We start from the raw sequence: 27730 nt of genomic DNA on the forward strand, positions 1-27730 counted from the left end.
CTTAGCAGTCAAAATGACCGCAAATGACTTAATAAAAAATGTCCATATTGATACAGAAACACTAAACAGTGATTTAATTTATTAAGAAAGAGTTGATTCACAAAGTCATGAAGATTTTGAAGAATTTAATAAACCACCTTTGGGCTATGATAACAAATATTCCTCTGAGGTCAAAATGACCCCAGTCGCCAGTATGAGGGTTAAATAATATTTTCAAAATAAATATTGAACATCTAATAGTAAAATCCTAGCGTAAAAGCAGGTGAGCTGATTCTACTATTTTTGGCCATTTTCTGATGTTTTGTGGTGGGAAACGGAGCGGTCAAGCATAACACGTCAAGCCTGTCACCCAAAGCTAGACAAGCTAGAAATGTTTCAACAATTTAAATATTTTTGTGAAGCTTGCATTTAATTGCCCCTCCCTGTTCTACACAGTAACCTTCCATTCCCCCTGTCACAAGGGGATTTATGGCTGATGTAAATTGAAATCGCCAACCTTGTTACTTTATTTGGCACTTAGTAGGCACCTACTATAGTATTTTTTCCTTCTTCTTTTTTTGACCTCTTGAGGCGGGAAAACGTGTTTTTATGAAGTTGACCATGTGGTATTTATACCAAAATGTTAATAATATCTGAAATAAACCTTTTTTTTCACCAAGTTACACTACCGAAAAGGGACTAATTTCTCGGAAGTCAATTGTTCCTGATAGCCACTCTGGCACAGGTGGGATTGCAAAAGTTAATATACACGTGCAAAACAAACCACTTTCCAAAATGGTATCTTGGGTTGGATCATTTGCCCATTAATTAGCAGTAAAGATATAACATACCATTAATCATTACAGGCAAACTACCGTAAACGCAATCCATAGCTCCAACGCGTAAAATATGAGCACGGTAGTATACTCTCCATGCCTACATCCATACTCTCTGGTCACCTGTCTGCATATATAGCCTACAAGTTGCCAGTAACCCATGACCCGACATACAGTGCCCTCTAATGTACAAATTAAGTGGAATATACAAAGACAGACAACCACAACACAACAACCACATTGTCTATCGAAATGGAATTTAAACTGTTTCAAAACAACATTAGTAGAAAAATAAACAATAGGCTAATATGGAATTAGACATAATAAAGTTACCGGCATACCTTATCTGCGTTGGGAAGCGTCTGTGTCCTTTGCAAAGTGTCCCCTCCATTAATACTGATCAGTTCGCCATCAGCAGGTGGAAACGGCGTGGGGAAAACTACTACGTCACTCTTCAGTGTGTCAGAGCTGAAACATACGTCATACTGCTGAGTAGATTTGGAGTAAGACCAGCTCCCGTCAGGGTGGGTGGTGATCATTGGGGCGCTGCACCTGTTGAAACTGCCGTCTGTCCTGTGGCATTTTACAACTATTAAACTGATGAGTATCAGTAGAAATATCACTGATACTGACACAATGGCGACGAGCAGATACAGATTTAAATCTGAGAAACTATCCTCCTTTACAGGCAGTTGTTTGAAAGTTGTCTGCATGTCACCTGACCTTTCAACGACCATAACATCAATAGACACAGTCGCAGACAGGGAAGGTTCTCCATTATCAGACACCAGAATGACCAACGGGTGAGATTTTAAGTCATTGTCACTCATGCGTCTCTTAGTCCGTATTTCTCCGTTGTTGGTTCCTATTCTGAATAGATTGGTCCCCTTTGGTTCAGAGATGTGATAAGAAAGCAGCGCATTATAACCAGAGTCGGCGTCTACAGCCCTGATCTTGGCCACAAAGTATCCCGCTTCAGCAGAATAAGGAATCTTCTCAGAATTAACCGAGCCGTGGTCAGAATAGGGCGGGAGAATCACAGGACTGTTGTCATTCTCATCAAGGATAAAAACGTTGACAGTGACGTTGCTGCTTAGTGGAGGAACACCAGAATCTGTGGCCTGAACTTGGAACTGGAACATTTTCACTTCTTCATAGTTCACTGACTGCATGCTATATATCTCACCTGTGGCATAATTCACATTGACAGGTGTCTGCGAAGCTGTAGGCCTATTTCTGGGCTCTAGTAAATTATATGTTATCTGAGCGTTTGCTTTTGAATCTGGATCCAGCGCAGTCACAGAAGATATCACAGATCTTGCCGGACTATTTTCTTTTAAGAACACGTTAACAGTGGGTTCTGGAAAGCGTGGCGTATTGTCATTGACATCAGAAACATGGACAGTAATAATGCTAGTACTGGACAGGGGAGGGGTCCCTTCATCTCTGGCTATGATTGTGACATTATACTGAGAGTTGATTTCCCTGTCCAGCGTTTCTCCAAGGACCATGGAGTAGTATTTACCCTGAGATGACTCCAATAGAAACGGCGAGACACCAGATATGGTACAATGCACATTCCCGTTTTTACCGCTATCCTTATCAATAATCGTGATTAGCGCAATTGCCGTACCCTTCTTTGCGTCCTCTCTCACACTCTCCAAAAGCGAGGAGAGTTTGATGTCCGGGGCATTATCGTTTACGTCAACTACCTCTACCAACACTTTGCAATGTGAGGCCAAAGGTGAGTGGCCTCGGTCCTGAGCTTCTACACGAATCTCATACGCACTGGTCACCTCATAATCTAAAGGTCCCGCTACTGTCATTTCCCCATTGCTCTGATTGATTGCAAATGTACCATAACCCCCCTTTTGTCCTTGTTTGCTGAACAAATACATTATTTCACCGTTCAAGCCTTCGTCTAGGTCTGTTGCATTAAGCCTTAGAAAAGCAGTGCCAATTGGCGCAGTCTCTAAGACTTTTGCCTTATACAGGGCTTTGGAAAACACTGGCGCATTATCGTTTGCATCGAGTATGTTGACAATGATTTCTGTGCTCCCTGATCTGGGAGGCTTTCCTCCATCAATAGCAGTCAGTGTTAGCTTGATCGCAGGCTGTTTCTCTCGGTCTAAAGCTTGATTTAGAATTAACTCTGCTGATGGACCACTAACAGCCTCAGTATGAACGTCTAGATTGAAAAAGGCATTTGTGGAGAGTTTATATGCGTCAATAGTGTTGCTCCCTACATCCATATCGTCAGCTGTAGACAGAGGAAATCTTGCTCCAGGTGAAGTGTGCTCAGAAATACGAATAATCTGTGATTTCACAGGAAATTGTGGTGCGTTGTCGTTTATGTCTAGTATATTTACTTCAACATTGTACATTCGTAACGGATTGTTAACAATAACCTCCAAGCTTTCAGTACAAACAAGGCTGTTGGGACAAAGCTTCTCTCGGTCTATTGCTTCGCTAACGAAGAGAACGCCAGTTTTCAAATTTACCTCAAAATGTTTCTTATATGATCCAGATTCAATCTGAATCCTGCGTGCTTCCAGTTCAATCACTTTTAGATTTAGATCCTTAGCCAAATTCCCAACAAATGTCCCCGGTTTAACCTCCTCGGAAATTGAATAGGTAATTTGTCTAGAAACAGAACCCCGAAAACAAAGCAACAGCCAAAATATATTCACAATCCAACCCCACTCACGGTTCTCGAGTACAGCCATTGTTATATAATCCTTTTTAGAATGTAATCCATGGAGTGTGACAGAGAACAAAGAGAACCCAAGTAACGCAATGGATTTTTTTTAAGAAAGAGAAACATAATCCTCATATCTCCGTGCGCCACCTCATTAAGATTTCACTGACAGTCGGCTATGAGTGGGATTTTTGCTATTGTGCTAGGACCTAGGTGGAGTTCAAGAGTAAATTGGTCTTGCTGGTAGACACTGACACCGTGTGGATAAGAACTGGTCCGACATAAGAGCATACATGCAAGAAAACCGTAAACTCAAAAACTGGCATAAACTAGAAAGGGAAGACAGAAAAGCATTTCTGCACAACAAATTGTAAATTCGCATGAAGGGGGAACTTATGAGGTATAATAAACTAATTGACACATAGCCTAGTGAAAGATAAGTGTCCAGGGCTGAAATAGATTTCTATAACTATTAGGTAGGCTACTGTAAAATGTGTTATGCAATGAATGTACCCTAACACAATTCACTTGATATTTGAGACGTTCTCACTTTAAGGTCCTAAATAAATGTCTAGTGGCTATGAACTGTAAAAAATCTGTGTAAGAGAAAGGGGAAATAAAATATGACTAATGAAAATGAAGAACCCTGGAATCGGAATTCAGAACCATAGACAGCTCCTGGTTCCAGAGATCTGTAAATAACGACGAGATGTCTCTGCCCTAACAATGGGAGTCGTTGTCCCAAAGACGGGAAGCCAGACGATGGGCGTAGGTCCAAAATAAGCCAATAGAAACGCGTTGGATTTATTTTGGAAAGACTTTGGCGAGAGTGAAACCTCTCGCTTCGCTTCTTCCTCTCTGCTGATACGCAGTCAGATTGGTGGTTAAACCAGGACACAGGAGCGGCGCTCAGAGGCCAGATAAGTAAATGATCGCGCCATGGGACAAGCACACAGTTCTACATAGAGGATATTCCCTCATTCAATAGAAACAACACCGCAAACAGCAATGTAAGCACACATAGCCATCATTAATCCCATATTGCGTTATATAGTTAATACATGTAATGTTAATACTGTAGTCGCACAAACATGCAGACACAGGATAGAGCGCACGTACACACACACGCACGGGTATTTACTCATACTAACCTTTAATTACTCAGTAAATTTCATCAATCATAGGACATCTCTTTCAAATCTAGAATTCTCACATAGGAACGAACATAATGTAACATGATCACTGTCGAAGTATCACCAAGGTAGCCAACTCCTAGTTATTGTTTATTTTTTCACTTAACTTCTTCCTTTTGCTAGTCAGATGTGTTCTAAATATCTACCATGAGGATGGGCTTCCTCTCTAGTCTGAGGAGCATATTTCACTCTATGAGTGTTTCTGGAGTCTCTTTTCTGAAAGGTTGAAGTCAGTATGATCATGTACAGTAGTGAAGCAGAGTGTCAGTAGTGTTCAGATTTTCCTCAGGGCAGACTACACCCAGGCTGCTGCCTGCTCACTTTATGTAGGCCAGACATCAGCCAGAGCCTCATCAGCAGAAGATAAAGAGAGAGGGAGAGGGAGAGAGAGAGGGTGGGAGAGAGCTGAGCCATAGACCAAGAGAGGGCAGCATTCAGATAAGTCAGAGAGCTGAGACACAGACCAAGTAAAAGTCTGCCTATCAGCTATACAATGGAATGAATAATCAATGGTGCACTGTAAGAGCTCAGCTGTATATTTAAGCAATATGGCCAGAGGAGGTGAGGTATATGGCCAATAAGGCACCTCGGGTTTGTGATACATGGCCAATATACCACAGGTAAGGAGTGTTCTTATGCACAACGCTACGTGGAGTGCCTGGACACAGCCCTTAGCAGTGGTATATTGGCCATATATCACAAACCCAAGATGCCTTATTACTATTATAAACTGGTTACCAACGTAATTAGAGCAGTAAAAATAAATGTTTTGTCATACCCATGGTATAGGTCTGTCAGCTAATACCATCGCTGTCAGCTAATCAGCATTCAGGGCTCGAACCACCCAGTTCATAATTACACTTAGTGCAGCATGCACAAGACTCTAGTGGATGCTCCTCAGAGGAGGAAGGGGAGGACCGTTCCAGGGCTGCCGTTATGGGTGGGTCTTAGGGGGCCTGTCCCGCCCTACCGTACCTACTTGCCCATCCAAATAAAACATTGAAATGTTGATCATTTATTTGACTGAAACAGCGCTCCTCTTTCTCAGTCTGTGTAGCTATGTATCTGATGCTGTCTGGACCAAAATAATATGGCATGTCATACTATTTCTGGTCAGACAGCATCAGATATATGGGCTACAAATAGTAAAACAGAGGGGGCGCTGTTTCGCTCCGGTGATAAAGTTTCAGCAGCAAGGAAGGACTCACTCTCACCAGAATTTGTCCAGAATAAGCACAATGTGTTTCTATGCGCATAATATGCAGACCTAAGCATGTCGTCTGCCTTCACACCTTTTGGACAAAGACTCCAATTGTTAGGGTAAAGACATTGTCATTGTCATTATATGCAGATTTCTGCTTTTAGCATCTTGGGAATTGGAAAGGAAAGCTGGCTTCACCTAAAGCGGTGGTTCCCAAACTTTTTATAGTCCATACCCCTTCAAACATTCGACCTCCAGCTGCGTACCCCCTCTAGCACCAGTGTCAGAGCACTCTTAAATGTTTATTTTTTTGGCATCATTGTAAGCCTGCCACACACACTGCCACATCCATTTATTAAACATAAAAATGAGTGTGAGTTTTTGTCACAACCCGGCTCGTGGGAAGTGACAAAGTGCTCTTATAGGACCAGGGTACAAATCATAATATAATAATAGTCAATCATTTTGCTCTATTTAGCCATCTTACATATAAAACTTTATTTGTTATTCGAAAATTGCGAATAACTCTCTACAGGTTAATGAGAAGGGTGTGCTTGAAAGGATGCATATAACTCTGCAATGTTGGGTTGTATTGGAGAGAGTCTCAGTCTTAAATCGTTTTCCACACAAATTCTGTGCCTGTATTTAGTTTTCATGCAAGTCAGGGCCGAGAATCCACTCTCACATAGGTACGTGATTGCAAAGGGCATCAGTGTCTTAACAGTGCGATTTGCCAAGGCAAAACTCTGAGCGCAGCCCAATCCAGAAATCTGGCAGTGGCTTCTGATTAAATTCAATTTTCACAGAACTGCTTGTTGCAATTTCGATGAGGCTCTCTTGTTCAAATATCGGTAAGTGGACTGGAGGCAGGGCATGAAAGGGATAAGTAATCCAGTTGTTTGTGCCATCTGTTTTGGGAAAGTACCTGCATAATTCCGCACACAACTCGCTCAGGTGCATCACTATATCACATTTTACATTGTCCATAAGCTTGAGTTCATTTACACACAAAAATCATACAATGATGGAAATACCTGTGTGTTGTCCCTCTTGAAGCAAGGGGGCAGTATTTTGATGATTGGATAAAATCGTTCCCAAAGTAAACTGCCTATTTTTCAGGCCCAGAAGCTAGAATATGCATATAATTGGCAGATCAGGATAGAAAACACTCTAAAGTTTCAAAAACGGTCAAAATATTGTCTGTGAGTATCCATTGCAAGCCTATCCTCCATTTAAAATAATATCAACCAGATTCCTTTCCCTATGGCTTCCACATGGTGTGAACAGTCTTTAGACATAGTTTCAGGCTTTTATTCTGAAAAATGAGCGAGAATGTTCACATCGCGTCAGTGGATAGCTAGGTGTCCCCAGATTTGTGCATGCGCAAGCACCTGGAGCAAGACCTTTTCTCTCTCTCTCCTATTGAAACGGCTACAGTCTGGTTGAAATCTTATCGATTATTTATTGTAAAAACAACTTGAGGATTGATTATAAAAATGTTTGACATCTTTCTACGAACTTTACGGATACTATTTGGAATTTTCGTCTGCCCGTCGTGATCTGCACGAGCCTGTGGATTACTAAACAAAACACGCCAACCAAATGAAGGTTTTTGGATATAAAAATAATCTTTATCGAACAAAACAAACATGTATTGTGTAACTGGGAGTCTCGTGAGTGCAAACATATGAAGATCATCAAAGGCAAGGGATTACTTTTATTGCTTTTCTGACTTTCGTGACCAATCTACTTTCCTGCTAGCTGTTTGTAATGTTTTGACTGCTGAGAGAGCTGTCCTCACATAATCGCATGGTTTGCTTTCACTGTAAATCATTTTTGAAATCTGACACGCCGGGTGTAACGGCCGTCGTCAGTGGAAGAAGGTGAGGACCAAGGTGCAGCGTGGTATGTGTCCATAGTTATTAGATGAACACATAAATAACAAAATAACAAAGAGAAACGACCGAAAACAGTTCTGGCTGTTGCAGACACACAACAGAAAACAGAAAACACACACCCACGAAACACAGGTGGAAAAAGGCTACCCAAGTATGATTCTCAATCAGAGACAACTAACGACACCTGCCTCTGATTGAGAACCATACCAGGCCAAACTCAAAAACCAACATAGAAAAACAAACATAGACTGCCCACCCCAACTCACGCCCTGACCATACTAAAACAAAGACAAAACAAAGGAACTAAGGTCAGAACGTGACACCGGGTGGATTAACGACAAGTTAAGCTGTGTTTTGGTGTATTGCACTTGTGATTTCATAAAAAATAAATATTTTTTGTAATTTAATTTGAATTTGTCGCTCATCATCATGCTCATGCAAGCGGTCAGACAAGTGAAAATTATGGTCAGTAAAGAAAGCTTTAAGCTCATCTCTCAATTTAAAAAAGCATGTCAATACTTTGCCCCTTGATAAACAGCGCACTTCTGAATGTTGTAAAAGCCTTACATGGTCGCTGCCCTTATCATTGCATAGTGTAGAAAATACACAAGAGTTTAGAGGCCATGCTTTAACAAAGTTAACCATTTTCACTGTAGTGTCCACGTTGTCAGGCTGTCAGGCAAACCTTTGGCAGCAAGAGCCTCTAGGTGGATGCTGCAGTGTACCCAAGTGGCATCGGGAGCAACTGCTTGCACGTGCGTTACCACTCCACTATGTTTCCCTGTCATGGCTTTTGCGCCATCAGTACAGATACCAACACATCTTGACCACCAAAGTCCATTTGATATCACAAAGCTGTCCAATATTTTAAAAATATCCTCTCCTGTTGTCCTGGTTTCCAGAAGAGGATGTCTTCCTTAATTGACCCCCCATAAACGTAACGGACAGACACGAGGAGCTGTGTCAGGCCCACCACGTCCGTTGACTCATCCAGCTGTAACGCATAGAATTCACTGGCTTGTATGCAAAGCAGTAATTGTTTCAAAACATCTCCTGCCATGTCACTGATGTGTCGTGAAAACGTGTTGTTTGATGAAGGCGTTGTCTGTAGTTTTTTTGTCATTTTCCCTCAGCATTGTCCTAGTTATATCCGTGGCAGCAGGAAGAATTAAGTCCTCCACAATAGTATGGAGCTTGCCTGTCCTAGCCACTCGGTAGCTCACCATATAATACGCTTCTAGCCCCTTCTTAGTAATGGTATCTTTTGCTTTTATACTTGTCCTGCTACTCAAAAGTTGTCTTAATTGTTGCTCAAAAAACTCCTGTGGCTTATTTTTCAAATTGGCATGTTTTGTTTCTGCGCAAGAGTGAAGTTTCATCGAGTTGTCAGATAGTACTTCTGCACATACTGTATAACACACTGTGGCTGAGGAAAGACACTACTCCCAATATAAGTGCTAATATAACTACTCCCAATACTCCAAATCAATGTAGTTCTCATCATATTTGCACCTCTTCGATGGTCCAACTCTCCTGTCTGTTGTTCAGTGCTTTCCTGGGTAAGGGGGCAGTAGCTCTTAGGCTGCATCAGATTCACAACTGTCAGTGTCCATGCTAGCTGGGCTAACAACAAATATGGAATTACTGATGCTAGCATTAGATGTGCTCGTGGAAGCAGAACAACTTGTGTCGTCGACAGGTTCAGGTGTAGTACTGCGGGTAGTAGCAGTACTACCAGTAGAACTGGAATGTGTCTCTATGGACGCGGGCCTTACATTTTAAACTATTCATCTATTTTCGAGCAAACGGAATGAGCAGCAACTACATTTGGCTACATAAGTGAATTCCCACGAGAGATTAATGGTTGATGTGATTGGATGGTAATTATTTGACTAGGCTACCTGTATTTGACATTGTGTTGTTATTTTGCTTTTCACTAGATGGTTTTAAAAAAAAAATTGGCAGTGAAACGAGGCTACTCAGGCGAGAAAAAAACCTCACTCAAATGTATAGCCCTGTTGGAAAATATAAATGGACTGTTTGAAAATGTGAATAATTTATTATTATTATTTTTATTGTGAATTACATTTTTATTTGTATTACCCACGATGGCATTGTGTGTACCCTTGGGGGTATGCATACCCCAGTTTGGGAATACCTGCCTTAAAGTAAATTGATGTCTTGCCCACATTATATAATTACTCCTGTCTAAATAAAATCATTCAAAATACTTCACCAAAGAGCATGACTTAGTCACATAGGATCATTATCTTCTTTTCTTTTAAATAGCTGTGGATTGTTTCAAATCACAAGTGCCTATTTGGAAATCACATCATTTGGTTACATAGATTTCTGTTACTGTTTCTGTTGTATTAATTCAATTAATTTACCTGGCTTACTGTGTGCAAATGTGGGAAATTGCCCATTTGGCAATGGCTGTTTTCTGATTGTCTGAACTCACCACGTCCACCACTAACTTCTCAGTAATGTTTTGTTCACCTCACACGTTGTAAACCAAATCTGTTGTTTTTTTACATCCATTGCAAATGATAGTTCCTCAGTATTTGAAAAATCGTTCCAACACTCGGCCTCGATAATCATCAAGCCTTTGTGTGAATGAGCAAAATATCATGATCTGATGATCCCATATATCCAGTGGAAACAGCTGTCTGTCCTGAGCTCACTTGCGTGGGAAACTCTGAGGGCCCCAAATCGGCTAGTTGATACAATGTTGTAAGTTCGCTAGCAACAGCTTCTGGCCAGACCCAGTTGATGATTTGACACAATGTTGCACTTCACTAGCAATTGCTCAATTTAAAGGGAGGCAGGAAGGTGGAGTAGAGAGATGAATGTGATTGAAAGAACCAGAATTTTCATCAAGATATTTTCTGATGTTTTTATTTTCTCTGCTTTCTTAAACAGAAGCAAACGGAATGAAACGGGGAGGGTCTTGGCTGAATTTGTCCAATAGAAATTCTCGTTTTAGTTTTGACTAATGATTACACCCCAGATCAGATAGATGCAGGCAAGAGTGTGCAAGGCAGTATTGAATGTGCCACTGTCTCTCACCTTGACTACTCCAATTTGTCTCTCAACCTGTGCACTTGTAGGCTAGGTAGGATAGGTTATAGCAACCTCATGATGGGAGTAGGGCAAATTAGAGTATCATGTAGTAACCTAAACCTATCAATGTTACATTGAGCTGGGTGAATGGAATATGAAGTCAACCAATATGTTGTAAAAGAAGAACAAAAATATGTCCTCCCTAATCTTAAACGGCACTAACCGCCCGACACTGAACTAATGCTCCATGATCACACACGTCACACACGGGGAGAGGCAGACGGCGGATCAAGAGCCCCCCTTAGTGACTCATTGTTTGCATAGATGCAAACAGTACATGATGAAGGCATATACACTGAGTGAACATACCATTAGGAACACCTGCTCTTTCATGACATAGACTGACCAGCTGAATCCAGGTGAAAGCTATGATCCCTTATTTGTCACTTGTTGAATTCACTTCAATCAGTGTAGATGAAGGGGAGGAGACAGGTTAAATAAGGGTTTTTAAGCCTTGAGAGAATTGAGACGGATTGTGTATGTGTGCCTTTCAGAGAGTGAATGGGCATGACAAAAGATGTAAGTGCATTTGAACAGGGTATGGTAGTAGCTGCCATGCATACCGGTTTGAGTGTGAGTTTCCCTTGTGTATCAAGAATGGTCCACCACCCAAAATGGTCCACCACCCAAAATACAAACAGCCAACTTGATACAAATGTGGGAAGCATTGGAGTCAACATGGGCCAGCATCCCTGTGGAATGTTTTCGACACCTTGTAGAGTCCATGCCCGACAAATTGAGGCTGTCCTGAGGTCAAAAGGGGGTGCCACTCAATATTAGGAAGGTGTTCCTAATGTTTTATACACTCAGTGTGTGTTTTAAAGCATGCATGGTTAGCTTGATGAACAGTTTAATGAGTAAATATCCAGGTGATGAAGAGCATATGTCTGGGTCAGAGTCAGACATAGGAAATTACCTATAGAAAGAGAGGGGGGAGAAGAGAGGGTGGAGTAAGGTAGACAGAAAGAAGAAAATAGAGTGTGAGGAAAGTTAGGGGAAGAGAAACTGTAGAAAAAGATATGTGAAAAAGATATGTGCTGACTCTAGTCCACATACTTTACCACAATCTCCCTCCACTTTTTTTGCTTCAACTCCTCAGATGCTGAGTGCAAATCAATACGGGAGTTTCAAACATCCAAAACCCAGAAAAATATACAAGTCAGTGGGCATGTCATATGCAACTTTTGTCATTTTAATATGTGGCTACATAAATTATGTACAACGAGCCGCAACCTGTCAGGTCATAAATCATTGATTCAATACAATAACTGGTAGGCTTCAACTTAGACAATTAAGATATGACAAAGTAGCTTTACGAATGTGTAGGCTTACCCCCACAAAGAGGAAGCTAATATAGACAGTAAGTGCTGGGCAAACTATTGGAGTTCTTGAACTACAGTGGGTTGCGAAAGTATTCAACCTCCATTGCAGTTTTCTATTTTGTTGCCTTACAACCTGGAATTAAAATGTATATTTTGGGGGTTTGTGTCATTTAATTTACACAACATGCCTACCACTTTGAAGATGCTAAATATATTTTATTGTGAAACAAACAAGAAATAAGACAGTAAAACAGAAAACTTGAGCATGCGTAACTATTCACCCCCCCCCCCCCCCCAAAGTCAATACATTGTAGAGCCACCTTTTGCAGCAATTACAAGTCTCTTGGGTTATGTCTCTATAAGCTTGGCACATGTAGCCACTGGGATTGCTGCCCATTCTTCTAGGCAAAACTGCTCTAGCTCCTTCAAGTTGGATGGATTCCGCTGGTAAATGGCAGTCTTTAAGTCAGACCACATATTCTCAATTGGATTGAGGTCTGGGCTTTGACTAGGCCATTCCAAGACATTTAAAGGTTTCCCCTTAAACCACCCGAGTGTTGCTTTAGCAGTATGATTAGGGTCATTTTCCTGCTGGAAGGTAAACCTCCGTCTCAGTCTCAAATCTCTGGAAGATTGAAACAGGTTTCCCTCAAGAATTTCCCTGTATTTAGCATCATCCATCATTCCTTCAATTCTGACCAGTTTCCCAGTCCTTGCCGATGAAAAACATCCCCACAGCATGATGCTGCCACCACCATGTTTCACTGTGGGGATGGTGTTCTCAGGGTACCGAGAGCTGTTAAATTTTCTGTAAAGCTGTGGAATTTTCCTTGATGGCCAAAAAGCTAAATTTTTGTTTCATCTGACCATAGTACCTTCTTCCATATGTTTGGGGAGTCTCCCACATACCTTTTGGCAAACACCAAACGTGTTTGCTTATTTTTTTATTTAAGCAAAAAATGTTTTATTGACACTCTTCCATAAAGCCCAGCTCTGTGGAGTGTATGGCTTAAACGACAGATACTCCAATGTCCGCTGTGGAGCTTTGCAGCTCCTTCAGGGTTATCTTTGGTCTCTTTGTTGCCTCTCTGATTAATGCCCTCCTTGCCTGGTCTGTGAGTTTTGGTGGGCAGCCCTCTCTTGGCAGGTTTGTTATGGTGCCATATTCGTTCAATATTTTAAATCATGGATTTAATGGTGCTCCGTGGGATGTACAAAGTTTCGGATATTTTATTTCTAACCCAACCCTGATCTGTACTTCTCCACAACTTTGTCCCTGACCTGTTTGGAGAGCTCCTTGGTCTTCATGGTGCCACTTGCTTGGTGGTGCCACTTGCTTAGTGGTGTTGCAGACTCTGGGCCCTTTCAGAACAGGTATAGTGAGATCATGTGACAGATCATGTGACACTTATATTGCATACAGGTGGACTTTATTTAACTAATTGTGGCTTCTGAAGGTAATTGGTTGCACCAGATCTTTTTTAGGGGGTTCATAGATCATTCATGATAATTTTCATTTCACTTTGACAATTTGGACAATTTTGTGTATGTCCATTACATGAAGTAAAAATAAAAATCTATTTAAATTACAGGTTGCAATGCAACAAAATAGGAAAAACGCCAAGGGGGATGAATACATTTGCAAGGCACTGTATACAGTGGTAAGAAAAAGTATGTGAACCCTTTGGAATTACCTGGAATTCTACATAAATTGGTCATAAAATTTGATCTGAACTTCATCTACGTCATAACAATAGACAAAGATGGTGTGCTTAAACTAATAACACACAAATTATTGTGTTTTTCTTGTCTATATTGAATACATAATTTAAACAATCACAGTGTACTGTAGGTTGGGAAAAGTGTGTGAACCCCTAGGCTAATGACTTCTCCAAAAGCTAATTGGAGTCAGGTGTCAGCTAAACTGGAGTCCAATCAATGAGACGAGATTGGAGATGGTGTTTAGAGCTGCCCTGCCCTATAAAAAACACTCACAATTGGAGTTTGTTATTCACAAGCAGCATTGACTGATGTGAACCATGGCTCAAACAAAAGAGATCTCAGAAGACCTAAGATTAAAAATGGTTGACTTGTATAAAGCTGGAAAGGGTTACAAAAATATCTCTAAAAGCCTTGATGTTCATCAGTCCACGGTAAAACTAATTGCCTATAAATGGAGAAAATTCAGCACTGTTTTTACTCTCCCTATGAGTGGCCGTCCTGCAAAGATGACTGCAAGAGCACAGCACAGAATTCTCAATGAGGTTAAGAAAAATCCTAGTGTCAGCTAAAGACTTACAGAAATCTCTGGAACATGCTAACATCTCTGTTGATGAGTCTACAATATGTAAAACACTAAACAAGAATGGTGTTCATGGGAGGACACCACAGAAGAAGCCACTGCTGTCCAAAAAAAACATTGCTGCACGTCTGAAGTTAGCAAAAGAGCACCTGGATGTTCCACAATGCTACTGGCTAAATATTCGGTGAACAGATGAAACTAAAGTTGTGTTGTTTGGAAGGAACATACAACACTATGTGTGGAGAAAAAAAGGCTGCCTTAGGGCCTGGACAGCTTGCTATCGTCGCCGTAAAAATGTATTCCCAAGTTTAGTCTGCCAATTGAAGCTCAACAGAAGTTGAGTGATGCAACAGGACAACATCCCAAAACACCGAAGTAAATCAACAGAAAAACAATACCCCTTCTGGAGTGGCCCAGTCAGACTCCTGACCTCAACCCTATTGAGATGCTGTGGCATGACCTCAAAAGAGCAGTTCACACCAAACATTCCAAGAATATTGCTGAACTGAAACAGTTTTGTAAAGAGGAATCGTCGAAAATTCCTCTTGACCGTTGTACAGGTCTGATCCGCAACTACAGAAAACATTTGGTTGAGTTTATTGCTGCCAAAGGAGGGTCAACCAGTTATTAAATCCAAGGGTTTGCATACTTTTTGGACTCTGCACTGTGAATGTTTACATGGTGTTTTCAATAAAGACATTGAAACGTGTAATTGTTTGTGTGTTATTAGTTTAAGCAGACTGTTTGTCTGTTGTGACTTAGATGAAGATCAGATCAAATTTTATGACCAATTTATGCAGAAATACAGGTAATTCCAAAGGGTTCCCATACGTTTTTTTGCCACTGTACTGTATATAATCTGTTGTCATAATGTAGTTATTTTTGTCCAGTGTAAGAAAAACAACAATTCATTCTTCAGTTGCTATAAAATTAGCCTATTATTTGCATGTGTGACTATGTAACATTTTCCAGGCATGGACATTTTTGAATATGGGGTTGGCAGGGTATATATATGTTCCTTGCAATTAATGTATGATGTATTGCTGACTTCTTATGAAAAATGAGAGATATGACCTCTCCCTCGTGCTCTCTCTCTCTCTCTTTATCTCTATTGTGGCACAGCTTGTCTCCATAGCAATAGGAGTTTGAGGTGGGTCGCTATCCATGGTGCTGAACCTCAAGAGCTATCATTGAGGAAAATGCTGCCGATTGAAAGAGGAATGTAGTGTGTGTGTGGGCACACACGTACTTCCTCGTGTGCAAGTCAGCATATTGGTGTGTATGTCAGTGCACATACATATGTATGTATGTATGAGAGAGGGACTGAGAATGGTTGGCGATAGAGAGAGGGAGAGCAAGAGAGTAGAGGTTTGTGGGGGTTGGTACTACATATAGAAGGTGCTGACCGTTGTAACTGGAGCACTCTGCAGGGGTTAGAATATGATTTCTGAAATACTGGAGTGTCAAACAATAGTTCGTATGAATTGAAGATTACTTCATTATCAGTGCCCAAGAGATTGTGTCATGATTTCTGAAATATTTTGTGCAAAGGCAGTCACACGGCAGAAACATTCAATTATAGAGAGAGAGAGCGAGAGGGACAGAACAGCCAAAAGGAGAGAGGGAATGATGGAGACAAAATAGAAAGCAGGGTGTTCATGATAATCCCCTCCTCCGTAATCACAGGAAGGTGGTGTGGTTGTCATAGCAACCATTTCCTAGGTGCCGGGTGGTTCCTGGCAAACAGCCACTCCCATCAATCGTTTGCAGCAGACTGCAGGGTAGAGGCTCTGTCTCTGTGCCGTCACAATGGAGATCATCCATCAGTGTTTCACTGTGCAGTGTGGGCAGTCTTTAAGATAAGAAGAAGATCACCAGGAAAGCTGTGTTTCTACCTGAAACTTCCTTCATATTAACCTCTCCCTCAGTTTAATACTCAATCTCCTTGATTTAGCATGGAGTACCGATGTGAGAAACTGGGTCATCATCAATGTCTGACGATTTAAGTATCCTAACAACACCGATAACTTCAATAATGGCCTTCAGAAAGAAAGGGACCCACAGAACCACATATCTTAAAGCTTTATTGACACCAGCATCTACAAGCAGGACATTTAAGCAACAGAAACAACATCCAAACTGTTTTTGAATAAAAAAATGTAAGCAATGCCATTCTCACTCACTTTTTAACTCGCATCTGCCAATCAGCGTTGTGGGTTGTGTCCCCGCCCCCCACCCACCTATAAATAACACAGGAAGCCCTACAGAAAGGGAGGCAGATACAGGCAGACCATAGAATCATAATGCAGGAATAAGCAGTGTAGCTACACAACAGAGACAGACATGATCTGCATGATACTTAAGCAAGCACCACAGACACCCTCCTGTACCATCAAGCCAAGTGCAGAGATTACATCAGATATAAAAAGTATATTGCATTTTTAAAAAAGTACAAAGTAGATACGCCGATACAGGTTTTAAACCCCATCCACTGTCAAAGTAGAGCTTAAGGTCTCAGGTCATATCAGCCAATCACCCAGCCACTGGCTGCTTGGGAGATTTTCTCCAAATGCCTGGGATCTAAATGAATCGAGATGACATCTTATCCCTTGCAATAATCATGACTTGAATCTGGATTAAGAACCATCATCTCATTCTCCTCAAGTCACATGTACTGGTATAATGCAGGAGACCCATAAAGAGCTCATGACGTCTGAATTTAGTTTAATATTTTCTGTTGCCTAAATGTGTAATAAATGTGTCTTCATACAAGGCTCAGGCAGCATATTCTCCCCACAGGCAGAGCAGGCAGCGCCCACATCATTAGTGTAGCAATCAGACAGCTGTGTGTCCAACACCATCAGCCCTCAGACCCAAACAGTGACCTCACATTGTGACGGGAGGTGAGGTCATGATTCACACAGGGCTTTAAATAGGAAGAGACTGATAAAGAGAGAATTGGAGAGTTAATTAGAACTTCAATCTATGACTGCACTGCAGCCTGTGGTAGATGAGTGGTGTAGCCAGATCTGGATTCAGTGGAAATCACTGTGAATAGGAATAGCTTATTGTTTTTCCCATTAAACCTACATGATTGAGATATATACAGTATTATTTAAGTTCAGTATTTCATTTCAAATGAAGACTGGATGGATTGTGAGTGCAGGGCCTATAAGGTCATACATGACATGCACTGGCGTCAAAGGAACCCCCTTTCTGTCTCACTCGTCTTCAGATTCTTTCTCCTTATCTCTCTCTCTCCTTCTTTTGGCCCTTTCCCTTCATTGTGACGTGTATATACTGCTGTCTGTTCTAGTTTCTCATTTCTAAGACCAAATTTCCTTGCATTAAATCTCTGCACTTCAGGGTATTGCTGGGAGAAGAGATACTCCGTATGTCTATAAATTTAAAATAACATTTTGGCTAAATTCTTAATCAGGGGAGCGCTACATTCACATTTCATAAAATAATTTAGATTGTTTGTCTGTACACTGTATCAGATAAAATATTTGAATGATGTATTGCAATACAAATGTCATACAGTAGGCTACACAATGTACTTGAATAAGTCACATAAAAAGCAGTGTTAACAATTGTTAGTTCAAAATATCCAATAAAAACATGACAATTCATAAAACATTGTAAACTTTAAAAACATGGCCAGAGTATTGTATTGCACCATGCCAACATAAATACATTTCAAATATACAACAATACATTTTTTTTTTTAAACAGTCTTATTTTTTTAAGTGAATATAGTAACATTTCTCATATAAAGTACACATGGTTTCTTCCTCTAAGCTTCCTGTTTAACACTGAATTCTCCTTTAGCTGATTCTCTGAGGTTTGTTCACAGTGACAGGGACACTGGGAGTGTGGGATGGAGTAAGTGTTACAGTAATTGGAACCTGGCAGAGGCCTGTGGAGTTTAGTTGAGAAGGCTCAGACAGAGGTATGATAAATTGTTGTAAAGTGAACCCCTTTAGTGCCTCAGATATTCTACATACAGTGTTGGCTACATTTGACCCTCATATTGTCCTGCTTAGGCAGGTAGGAACTAAATCTGGGTATTTCTCGCTGTCCTGAGTTTTTCCTTGGACATGATTCTCACACAAAAAATGGATTATAGTCTGTGCTTTATATATATATACACATGCTGAGCAGGAAATGTTTCTCATCAAAATATACTAAATATAGCGTCAGTGTCAAATGTGATCATGAAGATTTCAACCGTGAGAATATATTAGCTATCTCTGTCTGCAATGTGAAGTGGAGTAAGATGGGGTACTTCTCTCCTACCTGGCTCATTGAATGACAGGTATGAGGTCTTGATCTATATTGTTACCAACTCAACATGCACATCCCATACCATGTCTCAGGAGATAAATAATCCCATAACATAGGCTGATGTTCAGAGTCAAAAACATAATCCAACACATTCAAGAAAATTGGTAAGGTCTAGAAAGTCAAATGATGAAAAACTTTAGTATTATTTCTAAACAAAATGTACAAAAGTTATCTATGCACACTACACATTCACAGATGAACAAAGATAGTTATTTCACTAGCTAACAGAGTTATGGCATTGACCATATTGTGACCTCTCACACATACCCCAATAATGCATTGACATCACAATGATGAGGAATCCTCACAAGGACTAAACAGAATTCCCTTTTGTGTAATGTGTTTCTTGGAGAGGTAAGGTAGGATTTTGGAAGATATTGAGTGCCTGGTCCCACATTTACAGTCAAAAGTCCCAGGGAGGGTGCTATGCATAATAACATCAGTCCAATGTTGTCTGAAAGACCTTGTGTTTGATGTTCCTTTCTTCTTTATGATATTTTTCTAAATACAAGTACCTGTTGATGTAGCCATGCAGATTCATGCTTGATGGAAGATGATAAAGGTAGTCTACAGTTGCTGAGGTGGTTGGTGTGGTATGTTTGGGCAGAGGGTTCGACGAGCTGCCCCCAGAGGTAACTGTTGGATCCCAGTGATTGAAGGAGGCGTGTTGGTCACTCTTAACTTCTTTGAACGTTCTGCACCCGAATACCCCAGATTGAGGACATCATGGCAGGTCACTGCTGGCCCTGGAATCCTGCCAATAAATAGAAAACACAGTCAGCCAATAGGAGGTGGAGAGAGGAGGGGGATCAGCTTGACTGACAGCCTATAAGGAGTCACAATTCATGCAACTGTTAAGATCTCCAACTGGGGCTTGACTGGTTATTTCCACCATCAATCGAACATGGGTGGGCATTAGATACCAAGTTGCTTACTTTTACGGTCATAAACAATTAACATGCCTCTGGATTATGCAAGGAGGTGTGCATGGTAAAATCTATAAAATTGTCTACATGGGCTATTTCTCAAATCATTATATTTTATTGTCCCCACAGGAATTGAGAAATTACAGAATGGCCAAATTGCAGAATGGATCTATCATGTGCATCTAGGTCAGATTAAAAAGCAAGCAAGTGAAATTTGAATAAAACCAAACAAATGACAAAAATAGGGCAACAGAAAGGGAGATGTACCATAGAGACATGCACATCACAGTCTGTAGGAGTGAAGGATAGGCAGGCTGGTGTTTGAACTACTTTAGTGCAATTGTGTGTGTGTGTGTGTGTGTGTGTGTGTGTGTGTGTGTGTGTGTGTGTGTGTGCGCGTACGTGCAGGGCTAAAGGTAATATGTCTATGGAGGCCACAGTTAGTCTGTGTTAGACAGTGGCCGACAGGCATTGAGCAGCTCATAATTTCATTATTTCTCCCTGTATTGGGCCAATGATAAGATGTGGCTGCTGGGGAGCAGGGGCAGAGCCAAAATATGCAGGGATGTGTGTGGGTGTGACAGAGGGGCTGGATGCAGCCGCTGCTCTGAAGGTGGTGTGCACACTGAGCTTTGGAACAAGACAGTGCATACCTTAATCCTATCCTTTATCTGTGCTAGTTAGCACTTCACCCTGAGTCTCTGCCAAACAAACCACATATTGTCATTACTGCTCTGACCTGGCAGCCACTTTGGGCCTAATCTCAACTGTCAGTGATTGGTTTCCCAATCTAATCACAGATGCATCACAATGAAGGTCAATGGGAAGAAGAGTGTGCCGTGTGTGTCAGGGGAGGGGGACAGAAAACAAATAGGGAAAGGGATAGAGAAAGAGACCAGGAATTCAACCCTCTCTCTGCATCCTCTCTGGAAATCAATGTATGTCGGCTCTTTGCTGACATTTTATAACCCATGCCCCCTTTTACAAAGGAGACTGGACTCTGCCCACACAGAGTCAAACCCACGTTAGGGGTGATAAAGTGACAATTAGACCTATCATTAGAGCAGGACAGCGACACTTGCACACAAAAATAGTGAGAAACACAATTCTAGATCGAGCTACACCAATCAGTGCTCCTACATCATGTTACCAGCAACCAGCATACCTCCAGCTGTAGAATGGGCTTCCTTTCATTTTGAGTACTTTAGAACAGAAAAAGAGACAGGTTCAATGGTCAGAGTCCAACACACACACACACACACACACACACACACACACACACACACACACACACACATACACACACACACACACACACACACACTTTTCCAAAACACAAGATCCACTAATCCAATCCAAATCTCTTGTTTGTTTTCATGTCATGTCAGTACAATAGAGAGTAGACTGCCTTGTCCCTAAGTCAGAGCTAAAATTAAAACAGTACTTCAGTTAGACAAGGTTAGCCTCTTATTGGACCTGGAAAAGACAATGCACACAGACAAACACATCAACACAAAAGGAATTAGAATAAACTAACAATGTCATACAATGTTTAGCCTACACTGGCATTCCCATTATACTGTATATAGCTCACATCAGTCCATTATTTTCCCCCAGGTTAGTTTTATTATTACACAAACCCCGGTCCTGGTTTTTGCAATTCAGCTCAGAGAGTTGTAGTGTCTGAGACAACAGCAGACAGACGTTCTTGGAAAGCTATTTTTTGTTATTAAAATTGCATGAACTGCAAGCAAAGAATGAAAGGAAGTGGCACTAACATGACTTGGGAATTAGCATGGCTCAATGACTTAAATAAGCAAACTGAGCCAAACCCCAGTAGAGTGAATGACTGCAGGGCAAATTAAAAGCAAATAAGTTTTTCTGTTATGTCTGCATAACACTTACACAGTAATAGCCTAGCTGTGTTCATACACCACAGGACTGGAACAGAGCTTAAATGGATACAGTGATATTCTTGTTTTACTTTCCCAGAGTCTGGTGTACTTGTGGATGCTTTGTTTATGTGTGCTGTATAAAGAAAGTTAGCGTTAGTTCCACGGGCCAATGCTAACTAGCGGTAGTGCAATTACTGGAACTCAACAGGTACAGGAGCAATGCTACTCACAGTATCCCTTAGCGAAACACTAGAAAACCTGCAGATATCCCATGCATAGAGGACATTTTGGCAAAATACATAGAGGATTTATTTAAAACCAAACTAAACCCTGGTCAGATAAGTAGTACAGTACTACTGTATTGGTTCATTAACTGGAGTGTAGCCTGTCAGATAAGTAGTTATAAGTAGTACAGTACTACAGTATTGGTTCATTAACTGGAGTGTAGCCTGTCAGATAAGTAGTTATAAGTAGTACAGTACTACAGTATTGGTTCATTAACTGGAGTGTAACCTGTCAGATAAGTAGTTATAAGTAGTACAGTACTACAGTATTGGTTCATTAACTGGAGTGTAGCCTGTCAGATAAGTAGTTATAAGTAGTACAGTACTACAGTATTGGTTCATTAACTGCAGTGTAGCCTGTCAGATAAGTAGTTATAAGTAGTACAGTACTACAGTATTGGTTCATTAACTGGAGTGTAGCCTGTCAGATAAGTTGTTATAAGTAGTACAGTACTACAGTATTGGTTCATTAACTGGAGTGTAGCCTGTCAGATAAGTAGTTATAAGTAGTACAGTACTACAGTATTGGTTCATTAACTGGAGTGTAGCCTGTCAGATAAGTAGTTATAAGTAGTACAGTACTACAGTTTTGGTTCATTAACTGGAGTGTAACCTGTCAGATAAGTAGTTATAAGTAGTACAGTACTACAGTATTGGTTCATTAACTGGAGTGTAGCTTGTCAGATAAGTAGTTATAAGTAGTACAGTACTACAGTTTTGGTTCATTAACTGGAGTGTAGCCTGTCAGATAAGTAGTTATAAGTAGTACAGTACTACAGTATTGGTTCATTAACTGGAGTGTAGCCTGTCAGATAAGTAGTTATAAGTAGTACAGTATTACAGTATTGGTTCATTAACTGGAGTGTAGCCTGTCAGATAAGTAGTTATAAGTAGTACAGTACTACTGTATTGGTTCATTAACTGGAGTGTAGCCTGTCAGATAAGTAGTTATAAGTAGTACAGTACTACAGTATTGGTTCATTAACTGGAGTGTAGCCTGTCAGATAAGTAGTTATAAGTAGTACAGTACTACTGTATTGGTTCATTAACTGGAGTTTAACCTGTCAGTAAACATAAAAAGCTGAGAGCTGCACTGAGGTGACACAGGGTCTATAGGCTCCTCCTCTCAGTGGAATATGATTGTGTAAAGTTGGTCAAACGGTCAGTCTGAAGGATGCGCAGAGGACACGCATAGAAACCGGCAGAGGTGGCTTTGGTCTCAAAAATTATGCAGAGGTGGCTCTGGTATAAAAACATTTTTTTTTTTACAAAACAAGGCCCTGTTTGAATAGTATTTGAATGCGTCCTTCATTCATGTAATCAGTGACACATAGTCTCTATGAAAGAAAGGCTACTGCTTTCATCAATCCAACCTTGTCAGATGTGTGATTACATGAAGGAAGGAAGCGTGTGCATTTCATATAAGGAAGTATATGTCAGAGGAAAACTGCTCCGGGCCTCCATCTCAGAGGCGCACATACCTGTAGCGTGGATGCTCTTGAGTCGCTGGTCTCTGTAGGCCCTGTGCTTCTGGGTATACTGGACACAAAGTAGCCTGCTCCCTTCGGTACTATAGGCTGTCTGACAACCACCTTGCCTTTCCTGGTTTCTGCTAGAAACAGGCTGTACCAGTAGGCATCACTGGAGATGAGGGTGGAATCGGCTATGGTAGAGCTCCTCTGGCTGATGATACTGTTTCTGCTGATCACACTGTTCCTGTTTAGACTGTTCAGATTCATATTAATAGCAGGAGGCATCTTCAAGGGCTTTGGTTTCTGACACTTCAGCACGATGACCACCAATATGGTGATCAATAGCAGAAAGGATACTGAGCCCAAACCAATGACCAAATACAGATTTAAGTCTGTGAACAAGTCATATTCCAAAGGCAACTCAGTAGTTTCTGAGAATGGTGTCACCATGTGTTCTACTGTTGATATCTTGATGGTGACTGTAGCGGAAAGAGCAGGGTCTCCATTGTCTTTGGCGACAACAACCAGCCTCTGATGACGGGGGTCCCTATAGCTGAACATTCTTGTGGTACGGATCTCCCCATTGTATTGATCTAGACTGAAGAGGCTAGAGTCACTGATCTGTAGAAGCTGATATGTGACCCGTGAATTCTGTAATGAGTCTGCGTCAATGGCGATTACTTTGGCAACTAGGAATCCTTTATCAGTGGACCTCGGTATCACCTCTTCAATAACCGAGCCCTGCGCACGCCAAGGTGACACTATGAGTGGGGTGTTGTCATTCTGATCCAGAATGATGATGTGAACTGTCACATTGCTGTTCAGTGGAGGTACCCCAGAGTCTCTGGCCTCTATGTGGAAAAGGAACTCCCTCTCCCTCTCAAAGTCAAAGGTCTTCAGAGCGTAAAGGTTGCCATTCTCTGGATTAATAGAGAAAAGCATCGACATAGATGTGTTAAGGATCTCCTTCTCCATGATAAAATACACCAGATACTGGTTCTCATGGAGGTCCGGGTCGAAAGCACTGAGTGACGTCAACAGTGCGCCGGGGACGTTGTTCTCCACAACATGGATTGTGTAGAACGACTGGGGGAATATTGGCGAGTTATCGTTGACATCCAGTATCTCCAAGGTGATTGTCTCATTGTCAGATAAGCGAGGTGTTCCTTTGTCTGTGACTATGAAAGTGATTTCATATCTTGGAATTGTCTCACGGTCCAGTGGTTCTGAAACATGCAGAGCAAAGTAATCCTCCGAAGACTTATTAAGAACGAAAGGTAGGGATGTTTGTTGGTTCAAAGTGAGCTCAACTTCACCGTTGTCCCCAGAGTCCCTGTCGCTTATACTGATCACTGCTATTAATGTTCCTATGGCAACATCTTCCTTGAGCGTGCTTTTAAAAGATTTAATGGTAACCTCGGGATAGTTGTCATTCAGATCGGTAATAAATACCATTATTTTACAATCTCCGGATAACGAATTAGATCCTTGGTCTCTGGCTTGAATATATATATCGAAACTGTGGCTCTCCTCAAAATCAATCACATCCTTAACCTTTATTTCCCCTGTATTCGAATTTAGAGAGAACTTTTCTTGTGTCTTCTCGGATGTATATAACGTGTATGAATATATAATCTCTGCGTTAGTGCCCTCGTCCAAGTCTGTTGCGTTCAAGGTCATTACTAGAGTTCCAATTGGGGAGTTCTCAGTTACATTAATAGCATATATCGGCTGGTTAAAAAAAGGGGCGTTGTCATTGATATCCAGAACCCTAACGATGATACTGGCTGTGCCTGAGCGTGCAGGGACCCCGCCATCTACAGCGGTTAGTATTAAATTATGAACCGCCTGTTCCTCTCTGTCTAAATTACTGTTGAGAACCAAATCTACGTATTTAGATCCATCGCTTCCCGTCTGTATGTCAATTATAAAAGACTTGCTTTCGCTTAAATAGTAAGTCTTAATAGAATTCGCACCGACATCTGCATCCACAGCATTTGTCAAAGAGAATCTCTCTCCTGCAGCGGTAGATTCTGAAATATCCAAGTGCATTGTCTCCCTTCGAAAGACCGGTGCATTGTCATTTATGTCCATAATTTCAAGCTCAATGTTAAAAATTCGAATGGGATTTTCAAATATGACATCCATTTTCAGAAAACAAGACGTTGTCTTGCTCGAGCATATATATTCCCTATCTATCTTTTCAAGTATGAACAGGTCTCCCGTTTCTTTGTTAATGTCCAAATATTTGTTTCTGTGGATGATGTCAAGCTTTGCCTTGCGTGTTATCAGAGTGCGAAGGTCAAGTCCCAAATCTGTAGCCAGGTTTGCAACAACGGAACCCTCTTGCATTTCCTCGGGAATAGAGTAGCGATTAATGGACAAAGCAATTCCCCACATCGCGCTGAATACAAAGAGAACGGTGACGCACCTTGTCCATACAGTTGCAATGGAAAGCGCCATTATTGCAAAGAAATATGTTAAATTAGGTCAATACTTGAAGCAATCCGTTAAAGACGAATAACTTTACATCTACGAGCTATTGCTTACGTGAGAAACAATCCGTAGCCTTCTGTTCTGCACCGGGGAATTCATGCCGAGCTTCCACGCGGTACAACTGCGGTGCGCTGCTCTCCCAATCGTGATGACGTCTGCTGGGTAGTCGTCATTGAAAAGGAACAGCGACATGATTGATGTGTGCTATGTAAAATGGTTGTACCTTATTATGAATGTTATGGTTACGAGCGTAACGTTAATTAATGTTTACAGACGAAAAGTAATATTTCGAAAGGTTATTGCAATGGTAAACCATTTCCTATGTGAGGCACTAACGCTACCTGTTTAAAAAGTTTGCATATGCAAATTTTCTGAGATTCTGTGGTTGCACTCCAATTCTGTGGTTGTTCTCTTTTTTTGACTAATGTATGAATACCAATTTAATGAAGTACAACAAATCCAACGCAAGTTCTCAATAGTAATTTTAGCACCACACAACATGCCTTCAAAAAATATTGTTTGAATGAGGAACTCTATAATGACCAGAAGTGTTATTAATATTGAAGTAGATGTCAAGCCAAAGTTATGTCCACTAGTATAGGCTATTGTGTGACGAAGGAGCATTAGCACAGTGTCCAATATTGGTCTATAAAACATTCAAAACAAATAGGCCTAAACAAGTCAACAAGTGAAAGTATAGTATTGCAATTATTCTGCATACCCTCATATCTTAAAAAGCTGCAATTTGTGATCATCAGCACCTCAAAGCCACCACTTTACGGCTCCTGTACACTAGTAAATTGTTGAGTGCCGCTTCGACCGCTCAGAATGGCTCGCTTGTGGCCGTGCTGGCAGAATATGGCAGCAGCAGTTGGTTGTGCATCAAGAATAAAGCATAGCGCATTTGTATGAAGGTCTGGTTATTAAATGAATAGGTTCTCCACATGGCTTGGAGAACCTATTCAAGTAAGTAAATACTTTTCGAAAATGTAAAAAAAACAACAATGTATTATTAGCTAACTAGCTACAGTGCAGGCTAACTAAAATGAGCTGCTAATATAGCTAGCTAGTTATATAGACAACTTTACATACTGTATAGCTGAATTAAATATCACAAGCTCCCTAACTTCATATTAGCTAGCTATCTTGATGTATTTATCATTGTAAAAAATAAACTCCAAATGCATTTGTTGGTAGGTAGCTAGCAGCCATGGAGGAGGGTGAAAGGATAGCCGCTCCAACTGTAAAAGAAGGGAGAGAGTAGGATATGCTGGATAAGGCAGATACTGTTGTACCACTTGCAATTCCAAACTGCAAGTGGTGTGTATGTATTAATTTGTAATGCTATCCTTGATATGATCCTGCTCTCTTCACATGCTACACATGCACGTATGTGCACATGCATCTATCTATCAAATGTTATCATGATTTGTTATAAGATATATTATACTTTAGTAGTCCACAATGACCTGGTGATGTAAAAGTCTAATAATGACATTATCTTCCATATTCCTACAGACTGTAGATTCCTTAAAAACGATTGCCTAAAGTTACAGTTTGGGGCACTGCACAGTTGGGTGACCAGGGCCATCTTGGACTGCCTTGTGGGGGAAATCAGGCGTGTGTGAAGGCAACCTGTGTCCTGCATAACACATGAGGACCAGGAGGGGATCTGCAGCTTGCCGCCATGTGCGAGAGGAGAGGTCTGCTGCTCTGCGTGATGTTTCAAGGATGGGGTCTAACAATGAGGCAATCCGC

General features: G+C 41.0%; 2 protein-coding genes across 3 annotated transcripts in view; both read right to left on the reverse strand.

Annotated features, from left to right (window-relative positions):
• Nucleotides 1–3710, reverse strand: part of LOC110537220 (protocadherin alpha-C2) — a 63952-nt gene extending 60242 nt beyond the window's left edge. Inside the window, exon 1 of the mRNA XM_021623094.3 lies at nucleotides 1157–3710. Coding sequence (XP_021478769.1) covers nucleotides 1157–3541 — 2385 coding nt within the window. The 5' untranslated portion in view covers nucleotides 3542–3710. The remainder of the gene's footprint in view (nucleotides 1–1156) is intronic.
• Nucleotides 3711–16619: 12909 nt separating this feature from the next.
• Nucleotides 16620–26159, reverse strand: LOC110537223 (protocadherin alpha-C2). Of its 2 annotated transcripts, XM_021623103.3 has the most exons (3): nucleotides 23486–26129; nucleotides 20991–21027; nucleotides 16620–19653 (listed from the first exon to the last, which is right to left on the reverse strand). In XM_021623103.3, the coding sequence occupies exons 1-2, from the start codon at nucleotides 25937–25939 to the stop codon at nucleotides 21016–21018; spliced, it is 2466 nt and encodes an 821-aa protein (XP_021478778.2). In that variant the 5' UTR covers nucleotides 25940–26129; the 3' UTR covers nucleotides 16620–19653; nucleotides 20991–21015. The 2 variants fall into 2 exon arrangements, with proteins under 2 accessions (XP_021478778.2, XP_021478777.2); XM_021623102.3 differs by lacking the exon at nucleotides 20991–21027 and having other exon boundaries at nucleotides 23486–26159.
• Nucleotides 26160–27730: the final 1571 nt, after the last annotated feature.

Source organism: Oncorhynchus mykiss, chromosome 12, assembly GCF_057628025.1.
Source record: "Oncorhynchus mykiss isolate SJ-2025 chromosome 12, ASM5762802v1, whole genome shotgun sequence".
NCBI lineage: Eukaryota > Metazoa > Chordata > Actinopteri > Salmoniformes > Salmonidae > Oncorhynchus > Oncorhynchus mykiss.